The 17,728-nt window shown below is 50.9% G+C and overlaps 1 protein-coding gene across 1 annotated transcript in view; it reads right to left on the reverse strand.

The window, feature by feature from the left end:
* CD99L2 (CD99 molecule like 2) overlaps positions 1 to 13,803 on the reverse strand; it is a 30,927-nt gene extending 17,124 nt beyond the window's left edge. The window contains exon 1 of the mRNA XM_053955515.1: positions 13,713 to 13,803. Within this exon, the coding sequence (XP_053811490.1) occupies positions 13,713 to 13,788 (76 nt within the window). The 5' untranslated portion in view covers positions 13,789 to 13,803. The remainder of the gene's footprint in view (positions 1 to 13,712) is intronic.
* Between the last annotated feature and the right edge of the window lie 3,925 nt (positions 13,804 to 17,728).

The following is a 17,728-nucleotide window of genomic DNA, read 5'->3' on the forward strand; positions in this document are numbered from 1 at the left end:
CAGCTGGCACAAGAGGGGGCCAAGGAGGGACAAAAGGTGCTCAGGGCCCTCTGTCCTCATAGGGCTGAGGTAAACAACAACTGCTGAAGAGTCCTGGGCTGGAGCTGCATCCTGGGGGCTTTCCCCGCCTGGCGGGAGAGGAGGCAATGTTGCCCAAGTGAGGGATGGGAAAACTGTGGATGCACTGAATTGCCCAGCAAAACCTTCCCATGGAGCGGCAGTGCTTGGCATAGCCCGTTACCCAGGGCTTTCCCAACGCTGCCCATGGCAAACCAACATCCTTTTCCAGATTCCCCCAGGCATTAGCAAGGATTAATAGTAGATTGCCAGTTAATTGAAGCTGACAACATCTGTATTTCATGCAAAGGGTGTTACAGAGATGTATTAGACCTTTTATAGATCAATAACCGAGTGCTGCCATCACAGCCACACAAACTCCCCTGCTCCCTTCAACAGGTAAGAATGGAATGCTCTCCTCATTCTTTTACTCTGTTATTAAGTGGTAACAAATCTGATACTTTGTGACCAGACACTGAAAACCCCACCATCTCTTGGTATTTTTGTTTACCGGGCACATGCAGTTTTTCAGAGGCACTGTCCCTGCACTGTCCTGTGCAATCCCTTTGCTCCTGGGGCCCTGACATTGTTCCACAGTCACTGCAGGAGTGGAGCTTCCAAAGCCCACTGATGGGAACTCATGCACAGCACAGAGTATCTTCACAGTAAGGGTTTATACTTTTCGTGAGACCTTGAGGCCCATTCTTACACATCAGCACTCACGAGCTGCTGAGCTGCAGCAGAGTTTTGTGCCCATGAAGCAGAGTCAGGGTTGTGCATGCCTTGACATGTCACCTCCCCCATAGGACATCCCCACCTACAAACCTGTTACAGGGCCACAACAGCAGTGATACACAAAACCCCCCTTTGCTGGTTGCTCAGTGCTGGGGAGCAGTATGGAATCCTTGTCAGGGCTGATGACTAGGCTAGTTCGGGTCAAGTTTTTCCCCACCCATGCACTGGGTCTTTGGAAGAACTCTGCTCTTTGGGTGCTGGGAGAAAACGCACATTCCCTGGGGCAACTGGGAGCAATTCCAGCCCCATGGGCCACCAGAAAAGGGCAGTGGAGCACCCATGGGACTGCAGCTCTATGGTGAGGGGGGAATAGGCAAATGAAATATGTTTTCCATATTTTTATTTAATCTGGCAATCCACAGAGACCAAGCTGGGACATCACATGGCACCCAATATGAATCCCCCAAAGCCAGAGTCTTTGGAGGATGGAGGGGAAACCTCAAGGCTGCAGCTGTGTCCAGCAGAAGCTGTAGGACAGGGGTGAGAGTTATGGCCGAGCCAGCACTGCAGACTCCCCCACCTCTTGCTGAGTCCCCTCACCTTGCTGGGGGTATTTTTAATCAGAGCTAGCTGCTCTTTGAAGGTAGAAGGTTTTTGTGCCTTAATGTATTCTCTCCTCATTATTTTCTGTAGCAGGCAGCTCAAACACACAATTGTACTCGTCAGCTTTTTAGTTGTTACAATTATATATATATTCTAATTAAGCCCCTCTGTTTGACAAAGCTTGAATTACAGTATCATAATTCACACCCAGTATATTGCCAGGCTGTCTGCAGTACTCAGAGCGAGGTGTATTCCATTTTTAGTGCCAGCCCACAGATCCCTTTGTGCAATATATATGTGTTTAGCTTCCCTGGGAGTAGAGAGCCTGCGACGGTATGAGATTGACAGCCCGGGAGATTACGGGAGAATGCAAAGCAGGTACAAGGGCAGCAGAAAGTAATTCCAACAGCCTGACTTTTATGGTGCAGGCTGGATGGGCACTGCATCCACCTTAGGAGCAACACAGCGGGTAGAGGAGCAGGAGGAAAGCAGGAAAGCAAGCACTGCGGTAGCCAAAAGGGTATCCCCAGTGACCAACCTCATCTCTCTGGCTCCACGTTATGATGTTGGCACACACGGGTGGGTGGGCCTGAGGCTGGGCACTCACAGCTGTGCTGGGACCTCTGGGCAGGGCACTGGGGAAGGAGGGCTTTGGGAGCAGAGCCGTGTTGCTGGACCTCTGGGCTGCATCCTCGCAGTGGGGTTTCTGCCATCTCAGCAGAGTCACAGCCCCAGAAGTCTGTGGGGAGTAAACGGCTGCTCCTCCATGGGCATGGGTCTGCCCTGCAGCAGCTGGGGTGCCTAGGGCAGCACCGAGTGTCCCCAGGGACCTCTCCTGGTGCAGGCGACAGCACAACACCACCGGCCAGAGCAGAGCAGATCCCAGTCAGGACAGAGCAGAGCTTAACACCCGCCAATGCCTTCACTGCTGTCTGGGCACTGGCCCCGGCCACTGCCAAATGGGTGGGAAACTTATTTGCAAATCCCAAATTCTTGCTGACTGCTAAGGCCAAAGCACAGTTCCCTGTGTGTAGGGAGAGCAGTGCTCCTCGGAGCTGGGGTGTCACAGACAGTGTCTGGCAGCAGTGCTACCAGAGTGGAGCAGGTGGCTAAAGGCAGCTTCTGTGCAGCTGCACTGCTCCCTGCAGAGAGGCCAGGCTGCCTCCTCAGCACAGACCTCCTTCTCAAGGTAGCTCTGCCTTGACAAGCAGACTTTGAACTTCCAATTTATCTCCACAGCTGCTGCCAGGGAAGACTGGCTGCCCTGCACAAACAAGCTGTCAGAAGCCCACCAGGGCAAGGGGTGGAAGGGCTCTGCTGGGAAGCAAAGTGTGGGAGAAACAGCTCCTTCCATTCACCACAGCAGTGAGACCAACAGATGATTTTGGGGATACAGCAATCCAGCCCAGGGCATGACCAGTATAGAGCGGTGGGACACATTCCCCCAGCTGGGATAATCCCTACTCCTTGCAGGGGATGAGGGAATGCTGCTGTCCTTGCTCTCTGTTCTCAGAGAAACATTTTGATTTTCAGAAGTACTAATCAAAAATCACTCTTGATTATGGCAAAAACAACCTCTGCTGAATTTTTTTTTAAATGCAATTAACAAGGGTGTATGGTAATTCCAAGCAACCTCGCTCTTGAGATTAAAGGAAAGCCTGCCAGGAAGCACATGAATAAAGCTTTAAGATGAGAATTTGCATAATGAAGACTTTCTCTTTGTGGAGGGACTGATGGTAGTTGTGTTTGAAACCTATTAAGGGAAATGCCTAAAAGCCTCCACTACAGCCAGGGCACTGCTGTCCTGACCGGTGCAGCTCCAGCACCCACGCTGCCCTCAGGCCCTGCTGGGAACCTCAGCCCCACGACAACCCCAGCTCTGCCCTTTCCTCCAGCCAGTGCCCTGGGACAGGGCAGGAGAGGGAGCACAGCCCCAGTGCAAGCTCTGAAGTCTGCAGCTCAGGGCAACACCTCACTTGGGCTCTAAGCCACATGATAACACCGTGGTTCTGTACGCCACGGCAGCCGCATGAGCAGCAGGTGTCTGTTGCAGTTCGATTTCAAGGCTTACTAGGAATAAGATAAATTATTTGGCAGTGGTATCCAATAAGCTCTACACCCAGCAGGAGTGACGGAGCTGGTGAGGAAAATGTGATCGGCAAAACCAGCCTGCATCAGGCTCCTTCCCAGCAGACATCACTGGCACCATGATGTAGGGCAGGGCCAAAAGGGCATCTTGGTGAGCAGAAGGTGAGCCCTCACTGGGACCTGCTTGGCCACACACTGGATGCTCAAGGGATGCAGTGCCCATCCAGCCTGCACCATGCTGAGGGCAGCATGAAGGTCTGAACGCATCTTCTCCCCACCTGGTGTGGAAGGACATACCTATAGCTTGCCTCCAAAGCACCTAAAGAAGAAGCACCACCCTGCATGCCCTGCCATGTCCCACAGCCCCGGGGGAGCAGCTGGGCACTCAGTTGGTGCTGACACGGCCATATTGGGAGCTGCCAGGAGGTCCTTCTGCAGACACCAGACAAAAAACACACCATGGAGGAGTTTTTCATCTGCTGCCCTCTTGAACAGCCTTTCCACTCCTCCACAGCAAGATTTAAAACCCCAGAGGGAAGTGCCCTTGACTTGTCTTTGCCAACAGCTGCATCTGGTAACTGGCTTGGACAGAGCCCACCCTATTTACCAGGAGGTGCCACAGAGGCTGCAAGGAACCCTTAAAAGCTGAGGGTCCCTACCACAGACAGACAAACACCTCCAGGTGCCAGCAGCAACCCTGAACAGCTCTGAGGGAAGGCAAAGCCCCATCAAGGCCAGCAGGACCAAAGCCAGGAAAGGCTTTGTATGGGGGTTTCCCATGAAATGCCTTGGGCTGGCAGCTGTTGACCAGGTCTGCCCCATCTCTGGCTCCACAGCAGCATCCTCTCTCTGACCCCATGTGAAACAAAGCACTCAAAGCTTTCCAGGTTTCCAGGGCTCTCTGCCATCTCAGCGCATGGAGCAGGTGATGCTTTCTAAGCAACTTTAATATAATAGCTGTTCTTTGAGGTTTGTGTCAAAGACGGCTCTGCCACAGCACTGCCAAAACCTGCTTTCAATTAGTCCCAGATCAATTGCACCCGGAGGAAAAGGGTGAAAGGTTTAGAGCAGAAATATTTAACGTTCCTCCCCTTCTGAGGCATGCCTGAGCCCAGCTCTGTACCTGTGATGAGGATGGGGCCCAACTTTCTGTGCCTGGAGTGGGTACCAAGACATTGCAACCAAGGACTAAGGAGGGCAGGAAGAGTTCAGCCTGTCTCAGCCCTTACAGGAGCTCTGCAAATCTCTGATCCTCCCTGGTTCATGGGAAAATGCCCCAGGTGTAGCCCTCAATAAATTAAAGGTGTTTCTTATAAGAAAGGGAGCTGGTTTTCCTTTCCACTTTCTTGCTGTTTGGGAATTTTTTAAGGAAGAACAAGGTAAAGGATGTGGACAGCACCATTATTTTATTCCCAGCCCAACCACTTTGCAAGAGGTCAAGGGGAAATTACCACTGAACCAACTGCACAGGACAGAGAATGGTTAAAGATGACTTTTCAGTGATGGAAAAAAATAACAGTGTCACCCTGGGCTCAGGTTTGTCCCCACCAGATGCTGTGTCCAGGCCTCTGCTGGAGAACTGGATTACTGCCCTGGCAGCAAGGGAAGGGGAGATGTGGGGGTGCCATGATCACTGCCCAGCAGGCACCAGCCTGGTTTCCCCAGACAGACACGGCCTGGTGCAGCACTGCTGAGAGCCAGCCCCTGTCAGGGGCAGGCTGGTGGGGACAGGAGCAGGATCTGATCTGAAACCACTCTAGGGGCAAACTTGGCGCTCCCTGTTCTCAAGTGTACTGCCCCCAGCACTCACCCAGCCTTACCAGGCAGAGAGAGGGAGACATGGACCCTAGCTCGCTTGGTTTGTGACTCCTAGCGAAGGTCCAAAAGCACAGCAAGTTCCTTTTCCTCCTGTAACTGTGGTTGCAGGGCTGAAAATTGGGGGATGTGGTGGTTTGGGTGGGGGTAGAGTCAATCTTCTTCACAGAAGCTGGTATGGGGCTCTGGTTTGGATTTGTGCTGAGAACAGTGTTGATAATTCAAGGCTGTTTTCATTATCATGAGCAGCACTAACAGAGCCAAGGCCTTTCCTGCTCCTCACCCACCAGCAAGAGGCTCCACAAGGAGCTGGGAGGGGACACAGCCAGGACAGCTGACCCCAGCTGACCCAGGGGATATCCCATAATATGGCACCACGCTCAGCATATAAATGTGGGGAGAAGCAGGAAGGGGGGACGTTTGGAGGGATGGTGTTTGTCTTCCCAAGTCACTGTTACAGGTGCTGGAGCCCTGCTGTCCTGGGGATGGCTGAGCACTGCCTGCCATGGGAAGTGGGGAATGAGTCCCTTGGTTTGCCTTGCTTGGGCACGTGGCTTTTGCTTTACCTGTTAAACTGCCTTTATCCAACCCACTCAGTTTTCTTGCTTTTACCCTTCCAATTCTTTCCCCCATCCCGACGTGGGGGGAGTGAGCAAATGGCTGTGTGGGGCTGAGTTGCCAGCTGGGATTACACCACAACAGCTGCTTCCATGTTTTCCTGCCTGCTGTCCACACAGAAAGATTACAACGTACATTCACATTATCCATATGATTTCTACTTACACATTAAGTAATGGCTATGAATTTTTCTATTGCCAAAGATGCCTGTTCCTCAACCAGACAACAAATTGTGGCATGAAAGCATTTTGTTCATAACTGAGTGCAGGAACAACTGATGACAATGTCAGTGATGCAGGAGCCCAAAGAAAACTGAAGCAGGAGATTAAATGCTTATCACCTGATTCCCGGTGGAAAAAGATTGCTCTCATCAGATAAAGAACAAGAGGAGGTGCTGTAGTTAAAAGTAGGTAAATAGGGAATTCCACAGTAAAAATGCTGGTTCATCACTTGGGATGTGATGCTCCTGTCATACTGTGCTATTTAAAATCAGAAGCAGAGCAGTAGTGGGAATGAAGACTCGGGTAATGCTGACAAATGGAGCAGGGCTCTAGGAGAGCATGGGGGGCTCAGCCTGCTCCTCGGGCTGAGAGCATCTGTCTGCCCTGTCACCGCAGCTGCACTCCAGGGCTTGCCCCTGGCCACTGCTGTCCCCGCCTTCCCACAGCCCCTCCCCGTGCAAACATGGGCTATTCGGGTCGGGTGGGGAGAGGCTGAGACTCCAGCCTGTGCTGCTCACTGTCTGCACCCTCCTCGCCCACCCACACTCCCACTGTGCTCTGGGTCATTCGGCTCTGCTGCTCCTGGAGCATCCCTGATCCACGTGGAGCTGCCATGGGAAGGAGCCAGCACGGAGAGACAGCAGGAGGCTGCACCCTCCAAGTAGGAAGCAGCAACAGAGAGATCTGCTGGAGATAATTTTGAGCAGGTGGTGCAGGAACTGGTGGTGATTTTTAACCACCCAGCCGGCAGCTGTGAGACCACCCCTCCTGGCTCGTCCACAGCAAGGGAAGCTGTGCCACATCCCTCAGCCTTTTCCAACAGCTTGTTCTCAATAAGGTGAGTTTGGCTCCTTGTTTTCACAGAGGAGTCTGGAGAAGTCTCTGAAAAGGGGAGTTTGGGGTGTGCATCCAGCCTCTGCTACTTCCCACACCCAGCACATGCTGCATTCCCATCACCAGGGGACCAGGTGCTGTATAAACAGCGCACTCTGTGCTATTACTGTGGCATGAAATAATTTAAACATAAAACTAGGTGCTCAGTGAGTTCAAAGAAAAGTCCAGCAACAGGTTTCTTGCTCTCTCTGACCCTACTTGGAGAGGAAATAGCACCAACACTTACAAACCCAACTGTCTGTAAGCTGTTGTGGTTCTGAGATTTTCTCTGTGAAAGTATAAATAATTCACTCAGTTAAGACCATCATTACACAGAAGAAAGAAGGAATACACTATCTTTTCAAATATATGTTAAACCTCACTTTAAAAAGCTCTATTTTCTGCATGAGGTGAAAGACACGTTTGGGATCTGTGGGTGTTTTTCAAAGCATAATGAGCTCAAAGCTCAGTGCTGTCCTGGGGTGGTGAGGGGGGCAGTGGTTGGAAATAACACATTCCAGTTTCCTCAAATAACTACACAGAACTGCATGGCATGGGCTCACTGTCTCTTGACAGTGCAAGGGATGGTCTGGCACCAGCAGCTGTAGCTGGGGCCTGGCGAGCAGGGCCAGGCTGAACACCCATCCCAGTGGAAGCACCTGGGGCAGAACCCAGCCTGTGGCTGGGTCACAAAGCAGGCGCTCAGAGCAGGTTTGCATCAGCTAGAAACAGCATGCTGGATGGGATGCTTTGAATTTGGGGGGATGCAACCTCTTCTGCCCAGCACTGCATTGGCATAAGGTTGCATGGTGATTTTATATTGCACTTTAGGAGGAATTTCTTCACTTGAAAGGGTGATGAAACATTGGAATGGACTGCCCAAGGACATGGTGGAGGCACTGCCCCGGAGATGTTTAAGAGACTGGACGTGGCACTCAGTGCCATTGTGTGGTTGACATGGTGGTTTTTGGTCACAGGTTAAGCTCAATGACCTCACAGGTCTTTTCTGACCTAACTGTGATTCTCTGGCCAAAAGAACTTCCAGGGTGAGAAAATGGTCTAGGTGAACTTACACCAATTCTGAGTCTTTCTACCTCTTCAGGCTCTGTAGTGGAAACTAAGCAAAGCTCCAAGAGGAAGGCTGTGTACCAGATGGCAGGATGGGACCTGGGGAGGTTTTTACTCTAAATGAGTCTACATTGGCCTGGCATTATTTTCACTCAGATTTTACTGTCTGGAAAGATGACCCAAGTCCTGCATTAGCAGGAATACCTGAATGGAGGTGTCTGGTCACCACAGAGACATCCCACCAAGCTGCTCAAATTCACCCCACAGAGAGACATTAAGATAGAGATACTTCCCAAGCTCCTACTCCTAAAAGGACACTTTTGTCAGCAGACAAAGTTTTAAGGACACAGACTAATGTGCTGTTCAAAATCTCATCAGCTATCTAACATCTGTTCTGCAGCACAAGCACCTATTTTGACATCCACAGCTGGGGCTGGAAATGTCTTCTGCTTGTTTAGCTTTTGCCTTCTACTCTCCCAGAGCCAGAGCTGCAGTTACCCTGAACACCCAACCTGGAGCATGTCCTTCTGAAGCAGGCTTTCAGTAAGATAATTCCAACTTTGACAAGTTCGTTTTACCCAGACTTCTTTGTGCATGGGAAAAGAGAGCATTTCAAAGGAGAAGCAAAATTCTGAGCAGCTCTCTTTCCTCAGCACCTTGTTTGCTGAGACAACCCTGTACCAACCTGCAGAGCCTTGCAACAGCAGAATGATGCTGTTCTCAGCATCCCTTCTCCCTGTCTGAGCCACCATCTCCAAAATCTTGCCAATGCCTCTGGTTTTCCTTGCTTTGATTTTTTTACACATGTACATAGTGACCACACCAGATCCCTACAGTAACCTGGCCATCTCCTTCCCTGGAGATACTGCTCATGTGGTTGGGAAACAAAGCTAACACTCAGCATCAGCTTTCTGCCTGTGGCCCCAGTTCTCCTCCCACAATAAGTTTCTGGGTTTCCTAGACAAGGTTGAAAAGCAAAGGAAAAGGATTTTGGAGTGACTGCAAGGCAGTTTCATAAATATGTATTAGCATTAACTTCACCTCCATCACACCAGCAGGCTGAGCTCGAAGAAGATCAAACCCAAAGCTGACCCTGAGCAGCTCCACTGAAATCCCTCTGAGTGCAGAGGCAGCACTCACCTCTCTCTTTGCCATGGCTACTGGGCTTGTATCAGGACTCTGTTTTCTTCTCAAAAGCGTTGTTCCCTCAGCAGTCACGTTCCCGTGATCACATCCTAAATCACAGCTAGTTACTCCAGCATCTGGATCCCCAACTTTGAAGTTTCTCTTTCAAAATCCTTTCATGTTCTACATTTTGATGTGCCACGTTCATCTTCTCCCACTTTCCTCTATTTGAGCACTTCCACTGATTGTGAATTGTATCAATCAACTTACAAAGGAATTATTGCAAAGCTTTTCTCTTTGCCATCAGGGTTATGTAGTTTATTAAGCATATGTTTTGTTATTAGAGTGGCTTCAGTGAGTTGCTTCAGAAGCAATGTCTAATAAAACCCTAGTTTTTCCTTCAGTTAATTGTAAAGTTAATGCCTTAAATCTCCAGGGGATATTCTTCCAAAAGAAAATAAATTTGGATTTAAACAAAGTAGTTTTAAAAGTTTATTCTAGTCAAATCAGGAGATCAATAGACACTTCTGTTTTATGTGCTTTAAGGGCTGAAATGTTTGCAACAGATGTAAGGAAATAATCACATTTTTGTAGAGGGGGAAAAAAACTCAAGAGTTAAACAGCCATTTCCAAGCATGTTTATCACTAGGCTGGTAGAAGAAAAAAATTCTAAATACAAGCAGAACCATGGAAATTAATTATTTCCACAGCTATGTACATAAATATCTGAACATGGCACATTTAATTAATGCATATGTGCTCAAAGATCAGAGATAATTTGTAAGAAAACCAATTTGGCGTCTCCTGCTTTGTCATACACACTAAAGACATTATCTAAGTAAAAATTATTCTTTAAATGTATTACTTTGACTCGCCACTGATACCTGGTAATTATAACTTTAATAACACAATAATATATTATAACAAAGATTTTTAGCAGCTTTATACAATGCTGCTATCCCCTTTAGTTTCGACAACAATGCCAAACCCAGCCTTTCTCTTCTACTCCAAATAAATCCTCTGTGCAGCTCTTCTGGAACATCCATTGCGAGTGACCCTAGCAAGTGATGGGACACAGAGACACAGGGTCACTTGGCACTGGCACCCCCTTTTCTGCCAGCTGCATCTACACCTGCCCAGTGCAAAACAGTCCAGACACCTTAAAAACATCTGGAAAAGAGATGGCTCCTTTCCGCTTTCTCCGTGCTCTCCGTTGGGCACTGTGGAGTGGAGCCAGTGCAGGGGAGCCGCCCGCAGTGACTGCAGCCATCTGTGCACCAGTTCCATAGAGCTAATTGTACTGTCCAACACTGCCTTCACATTGAAGTAATTATTGCAATTGCTGCTGGTAGTCACACTCGAGAGGAGAGGTGATCTGTGAGATGCTGCCTGTGAAAACACGGGTGACAACACAGCTTGCCAGCGCTGCATGGCAGCTTTGGAGGACACGCCCAACTGCTCTTATAGCCGATTGCGAGTGAAGCTTTTCTTCAACCTTTTCTTACAAAACGTAAAGCACAAAAACTGTACGTGCCCCTTCTGCCTGGCCTGCGAGAGGAAACCTTGTGCTCCCTCCAAAAAGCCCTCAGATGTCAAATTTGCCAGCTTTCAAAGAAAATGCATCAATGCATTTCTGTACTGGCTTATGAGACTGAGGACAGGAGAGGGGAAAACAACAAGAGTGCTAAGTTTCTTACTCGACTCTTACTGTTTTCCACAAGCATGTGGTTAACCCTGGATGACTCATAAACATGAAACATAACTGCATTCTGGAAAAGTCACAGATCTGTGAATTTAAAGCACCATGCAACGTGCTGGCACATGGAATGCTTGCCTCTGGCTACAGCCAATAGGCTTTGCAGGGTGTTTGGTTTTCTCCACCATCTCAAAATACTTTAATGCTTCTGCCCCCCTGCACACTGGGAATAGGGCAGAGTTTAGCAGCACTGGCTAATGGGTTGGGGCCCTACAAGCAATGCCTATTTCCAGCACTGCAGCCACAGGCAGATGGGCTGTGGGCAGAGGCAGCTTGGAGGCACAGACAGATGTGGCACAGCTGTATCTGACAGCCCAGATAGGGCACTGAAGCACACAGCCATGAATGAAGGGAAATGCATTAGAATTTGATCAAAGAAAAACCCAAAGCCATTTTTTCCAATTAAAAAGTGAAGTTTGCTCCTGCTTTACTGGACAATCACAGACAACACACACTTCAGTCGTGTCAGTAGTGGAGCTGGACCACAATAGCAGGAATCACGCTAGGTACTGATTTTATTATTTGTTATTCTTAGTTCTTGTTAATTTGTAAATCTCTGAGCTTCCAAGAGACTGGGCTGTCCACAGCCTGCCTTCAGCACTACCGGAGCAACTGTTTCAGAACAAGAAGAAGGAAAAAAAAAAAATATCCACGGGGAATAGAGGCAATGAAGAAGTGTGATTTCTATTGCTGCTGTGCTGAAGAAATGGCATAGAATGCCCTGCCTTGCCATCACCTGTTCTTTTCCTGTGGGTACAGGATGATGGCAGGGAGGTTGTGCTGGTATCCAAAAGGCCAGTTCAGTGCTCAGGTGGGGAAGGGCTCCCAAGGCTCTCTCGGGGTGCTGCAAAGCTGTTCCAACACATTTGGGAGAGGAAGGCGGGGAGGAGCAGGCACCCACCCATGGGACAGCCACTGCCGGAATACACCGGGGGAGGAACCAGAGGCCACGTGGAAAGGCAGTGCCGCACACCAGCACCTCGGTTCGCTGTGTCCCGTGTCGGCAATGCTCTGCACGGGAGGGAAGGCAAGAGCAGAGCCTGCTTCCCCTGACACAGTGATTGCCACGGAGAGGCAATTTAAAGCAGTTCGGAGAGGAGACAAACTTAATGTTGTTCAATTACCTGTGAAGCCTCACGCTGGCAGGAATGATGTATGAATGATTCAGTGAAATTCATTTTGATACAAACACAGCCAAGGATATTTAAGAACTGGACTCTGCAGCCCAAGAGCTCCAGAATTAAACAGAACAGCATTTTTGTTTACCCACATTGCGAAAAACACAAAATGCAAATAGCTTTAGTACTGAGTAATCAGGTTTTTTTTAACCTAAAATCAAGATTTTATGCACCATCTCACTCTGCCTGTCAAACTGATATCCATCAATTAAAAATGCACCGCTAAACTGGCCAGCATAAGCAACTCTGTACCACGCTGTTACCATTCCAGGTGCACAAACAGGTAGGTACCAAATGAAAACAAACTAATTCCAGGCTGACTCATGGAAAACCTAATTCCAACAGCAAGAGCTGCTTGGGTTTCAGTTCGCTATCTGCTTTGATGCTGATAACTTCTAACCAGTCTGTGCTTGCCAGGTGCCTTCTAGTTAATAGCAGATTTTGTTTCGAAAAACTTTCCTGAGGCTTTTGACGTAATTGTTGTCTGTTTTCTCTTTAAAACCTGTAGAAGGACGTTCTTTTGCAATTCAAACACACAGTTTTTTAAGAGTATTGTGAGGTTTTTTTAAGAAGATAAAGAGTTGTGGTAAACTTTGCATTGATCTTAATGTCTTCCTCCCCACCCTCTTAAAACCAGGATTTTATTTTTTCCTTCCTAGTTGCTGCTCATCTGGGAACAATTTCTGGGTTAGACTGTTCTGATCTGCAGAAATAACACTGGGACAAAAAAAGAGTGAGAATACAACCAGCAGCCCGACAAATTTGGGTCACACAGAGAATCTGCTAATCCATCAGCTCAGCCAGCAGAGAGACAAACCGAAACTCCTTTCGCGGAGACTCCATGGCTACCTCTCTTTAGGATTAACTGAGCCCCAGGCTGCTCCAGAGCTTTATACCTGCAGCATCGCGCTTCTTAAGCATCGCTGTAACACTGTCACCCGAAGGCAGACGCTGCGCTCCGAGATGCGCCTGTCACCAGCACTGTCACCTAAGGCGGGCTCGAGCCGCCCTACCTGTGGGTACCGCTGCGGGACCGGCCCCATCGCCAGCGGGGGAGCAGGGCCAGGGGGACGGAGGCGGGGTGGGGGTCGGGAGAAGGACGGGGGACAAGGATCGTCTGCGGCCCGGCCCTGATGCACAGGCTGGCACCCCGCCATCCGCTGCGGAGTCGGGGTGCTCTGCGCAGGGTGGGGCCCGAAGGGTGCAGCCCCCTCCCCGAGGCGATCCCCCGGGGCTGCACCCTCCCAGCTGCGGCCTCTCCTCGGGGCGCATCTCTCCGGCCCCGTGAGCTCCCCCCCCGCCCCCGGGGCAGGCTCCGTGCTACCGGGAGAATATCCAGCCCGAGAAGCTCCCACGGCGAGGGGGCCGCAAGGCCCGCATCCCTCGCGGGGAGCATCCCGCGGGGGGAGCCCGGCCGGGGGCGGGGGTCCGCCGTTCCTGGGCCGAGCCCGGCGCCGCGATCATGCGCACAGCACACCGCACAGCACACCGCACCCCCCGGGGCCCCTTTCCCCCGGGCCGCCCCCTCCGGCCGCCGCCGCCCCGCCGGGCCCGGCCCGGCCCGGGCCGCCCTACCTGCGCCCAGCAATGCGGCGAAGGCCAGCAGCAGCCCCAGGAGGCGACGGGCGGCCATGGCGCGGCACGGCTGCATCTGCCGCGGGCTCGGCTCCCGTCTCCGCCGGGGCGGGACGCGGCCGTGAGGGGCGGGCGCTCCGCGCCACCGCCCCCCGCCCTCCCCGCCGGGCCGCGCCCCCGCCCCGGCCCCGCGCAGCCGAGGGGGTGTCTGCGAGGAGCCCCGCGGCCCCCGGAGGACGGCGGAGCCTGCCGGCTTTTTCCTCTCGCCGAAAACGTGGCCCCGGCGGGCATCCTTCTGCCGGCGTCAGTTCCGCATCTGCTGCCCCGAGCGCGGAGACGCGGGCGGCAAACAGCGATGGGGAGACGAGGGAACGAGGGAGGGGTGGGGACTGCTGCTGCCGGGCCCCCGCCGTCCGTCACCCCCGGCGCTGGGGGAGCCCCGTGTGCCCGCACCCCGGGCAGGGACGGCCGCCCCTTCCCGCTGGGAGGCCGCCGAGGTGCTGGCGTGGGGCGGTGGTGCGGCCTGGGCGCTGTGCCCTGCTCCAGGGAAAGAACAGAAGTACAGGGGAAGGAGCTGCTGCAGTTTCACCCTTTACTGCCAAGTATTTAACGTGGAGGTTACGGAGCTATGGAATTGTTGGCTGGAAGCGACCTCTGGAGGTCTCCAGCCCAAAGGCCCCATCGGAGCGGGACCCATGGGACACCAGGTTACATCGGCCACAGCCACGTCTGAAAACGTCCAGGCCTGAAAGCTCCCCTACCTCCCCAGAGATGACCAGTGGCCGTGTGTCTCACTGCCTTGGCAAGAAGATTCTCCTGGGTTCAGTCTGCCCTTCCCACTGACCCATTAGCCATCTGCCGCAGCTCTGTTGGCTCTGCCGTGTTACTAACCGTGCTTGAGTAGCTGTACACTGCCGTTAGCTTTGCCTCAGCTGCCTTCTCGCCAAAGCAAAGAAGTTACCCCTTGTGCACCGGGTGCTGGACCCTCTTCTCTATGGCTCTTTTGAACGGGGGTAGGAATTTGTTAATAACAGGGTAAACATCTTTGTGATATTTATAGGTTGTTTTGCTACAGAAAAGGGGATGAGGATGCAGCCTATTTTTAGGAGGTATTCCTGAAGCTTTATTGGGGACTGAGAGGCTGAAGAAGCCTGGGTCATCGTAGTCCCATGTCGTATCACAGCAGCTGGTACACGCTGCTGTTCCCGGCTGCTCCAGACAAGTGTCAGGACTGCCTTGGGTCCAGAAAGCCCTTTTTTATTCTTGGTGGAAACATTACCTGAAAATATAGTAGGCAAACAGACCGTGATGGGGTGGGAAGGAGGGAGGGGGTCCTGTCCTCTGTAGAAGCGCCTGGGCTGAAGGATGCGGTGGGATAACAGGGAGAGGGATGCTGTATTTCTGACTTCCATCTGTGGCCACAGAGCAAACTGCAGGCTCCACAGTACATTGCCCGTGAGGGCAAGATCTTTCAAACCCACACTGCACGCGTTTTTGTGAGTTTGTGTAGTTGGGCATGCTCGTATTATCAGAGCTATAGACACTTCTGTGCTGCGCAGTTCTCTGCTACTGCAGCAGCTAAGGGCAGTAACAGTGGTCCCAAACAAGAGAAGCCGTGCTGGAAAAGATGCACTTCAGCTTCTACACTTGGCCGTCTGTACATCCATGATATTGCCCCTCTCCCTGTTTCTACAGAGAGGAATTCAGGACTACAGTCCCGTTCGTGTCAAACTAAAGGAAACTAGCAGGACAGCATTTGTGTCTTCCCAGCCTGGTTCCCAATAACCTCTCCGTGTGCTATTTGCATTTCAATGGCTTTCCAAGCCTCCGGTAATTGTTGGGGGAGGAGGTGGGTAAAAAGGCTATTATTATATTAGCGTTGGATCAGCTTTAGCAAGCCTGAAGGCATGAGAGAGCATCGTGCAGCTGATGCAACCCGTGACAGTATATTGTTTGCCGTTCTGTGTGAGCCTGGGGTGTTGCACCGATGCCTGGGAGTTGATTCATAATTACAAAGAGATGTATGAGTGTAGCTTTGAATGAGCAGGAAGGCAGCAGTACTGCTGCGCTCCGAAGCTGGAGGGAAACAGGGCGGTACGAACCAGGAATTTATAGTGGAATCATCTGGCTAAACCCCCGGCGTCCAAGTGTGCCACCCCTGGCTGGTCATGGCCAGCTGGAGCTGGGGCTGTGTGCGGCAGACACAAGTTGTGTCTTTAAGGAGGCCGAGCCCAAGGCAGCTGGAAAGCCTGGGCCCCGGCCAGCAAGTGACTCAGCATCGCCTGACCTGTGCCCGGGAGCCGAGGCTATTCTTGGTTCGGGCTGTGTTTAAGGCAGCTGAGCTTAAATGGTTCCAAATTGCACCACAGAGGATGTGTTGCGAGGCTGGAGCCTCGAACATAGCGTGTTGTTTGGGGCTGCAGTGCCGTCTGCCCGGCGGATCGCTCCGAGCTCGACGGAGCTGTGACCTTTCCATTTTCTTCTCTTGAGCTAGATTAAAGCTGTAATCTTTAAATAGCGGAATAAACAGTCATCAGAGAAATTCTCAGTGGAAAAATATACTCGCTTTCTATTATAACAGGTGTCATGCTCAACTCTTCTTGCTCCCTGGGCTTAGCACACTTGTTTTCTAACTTAGCAAATATATGGGAAGGGGAAATGCTGATTGGGAAAGGTAATACTGGATCACAGAAAATTCTGAATCTTTTTCTTCCTAAATCTATTAAAATAATTTACCAGGCTCAGAACATGTAATCTCTTAGATCTCAGAGCCCCTCACAGGCACTAATCAATTACCCTCGGGAAGTGATGGACCCATAAAAGGCATCAATTTAGCTACGACTGAAGTGCTGCTGTTTTAAAAGCAGAACGAGCTGTCATGTAGCAATGCACAGCCTTGCCACACAGTTATCTGAGATGGAAAATGAAAATACGCAATTTAAAGCGAGTAATTTCAGGGGCTGAACTATGTTTTGACCTTAGTCTTATCTTCCGTCTGAGGTATTGTTTTATGGCAGTATTTTCAAATACAACAATTCTTTTTCAAGTAGAAATTTTGCTAATTTGGGGGCAGCTTCTAAATTCTTTAATGAAGCTGGGATGCATTTGGCCAAATTTTCTAAATGCCTTGTTTTCTAAAGTCTTGATTAAAGTTATGATCCAAGTGGCTCCTTAAAAAAAAAAAAAAGAAAAAAAGAAAAAGCAGAAAAAACAAAAAGAAAAAAAAAAAAAAAAAAAAAAAAAAAAAAAAGGCAAGCAGTAGTAGGAGATGAGAGCTACAAGCAGCCGGCAGCGTGCACCACCCAGCAGCCCGCGGCTACAGGACTAGAGGATGTTGCCGGGCTCCTCAGCCACAGCTGCATCCCCGTGCCGAAGGAAGGAGTGGGTTTTCAGTAGGTTTTCCTGAGCAATGGGCTGGCGGCTGGCCATGCTGCTGGCTCTGGTCCTGCGCCAGACCTGACATCCAGCAGACTTTTCTCCTCCAGCGCCAGCAGCTGAGCGGAAAGGAGCGGCTCGGGGGCGTCGGGACCCGCTTCGCTCAACCTGCGGCGTTCTGTGCTGGATGCAGGGAGCTGCCTCGTGGAAGTCACGGCTGAGTAGAGCTCCCTGTAAACAGCCTTACCTGCTCCTCACTGCCTGCCAAGTGTCGGTATAACCCTCTTCCCAGAGAGCCTCCGGTCTGTTTTCTTGCATAACCGATGCATTGGGGAATATTTGTACGAGGTAATTTTAAGTCTGTCAGTTCTCTGCCAACACTAGCTGTCTAGACTACTGCTATAATGAAAGGTGAGAGGTAGGTTCCTAATTACCGTTAATCACACCCTAAAAGATCCCTTGTCTGTATGGAGAGCACGGGCACCTTACATAGGTGATTAAAATGGGTTTGACTGTTCCCTGTTGTGTGCTGGGTCTGCCGGGCAACTGCAAACAAATGCCTCACCTTGTGTAAATCAAATGCTTCAGCCGCACTCTTAAAGGAGAAATGTTAGTAGTACTCAGATGGACAGTAACTAGAG

The sequence above is a fragment of the Vidua chalybeata genome, chromosome 14 (assembly GCF_026979565.1).
Source record: "Vidua chalybeata isolate OUT-0048 chromosome 14, bVidCha1 merged haplotype, whole genome shotgun sequence".
NCBI lineage: Eukaryota > Metazoa > Chordata > Aves > Passeriformes > Viduidae > Vidua > Vidua chalybeata.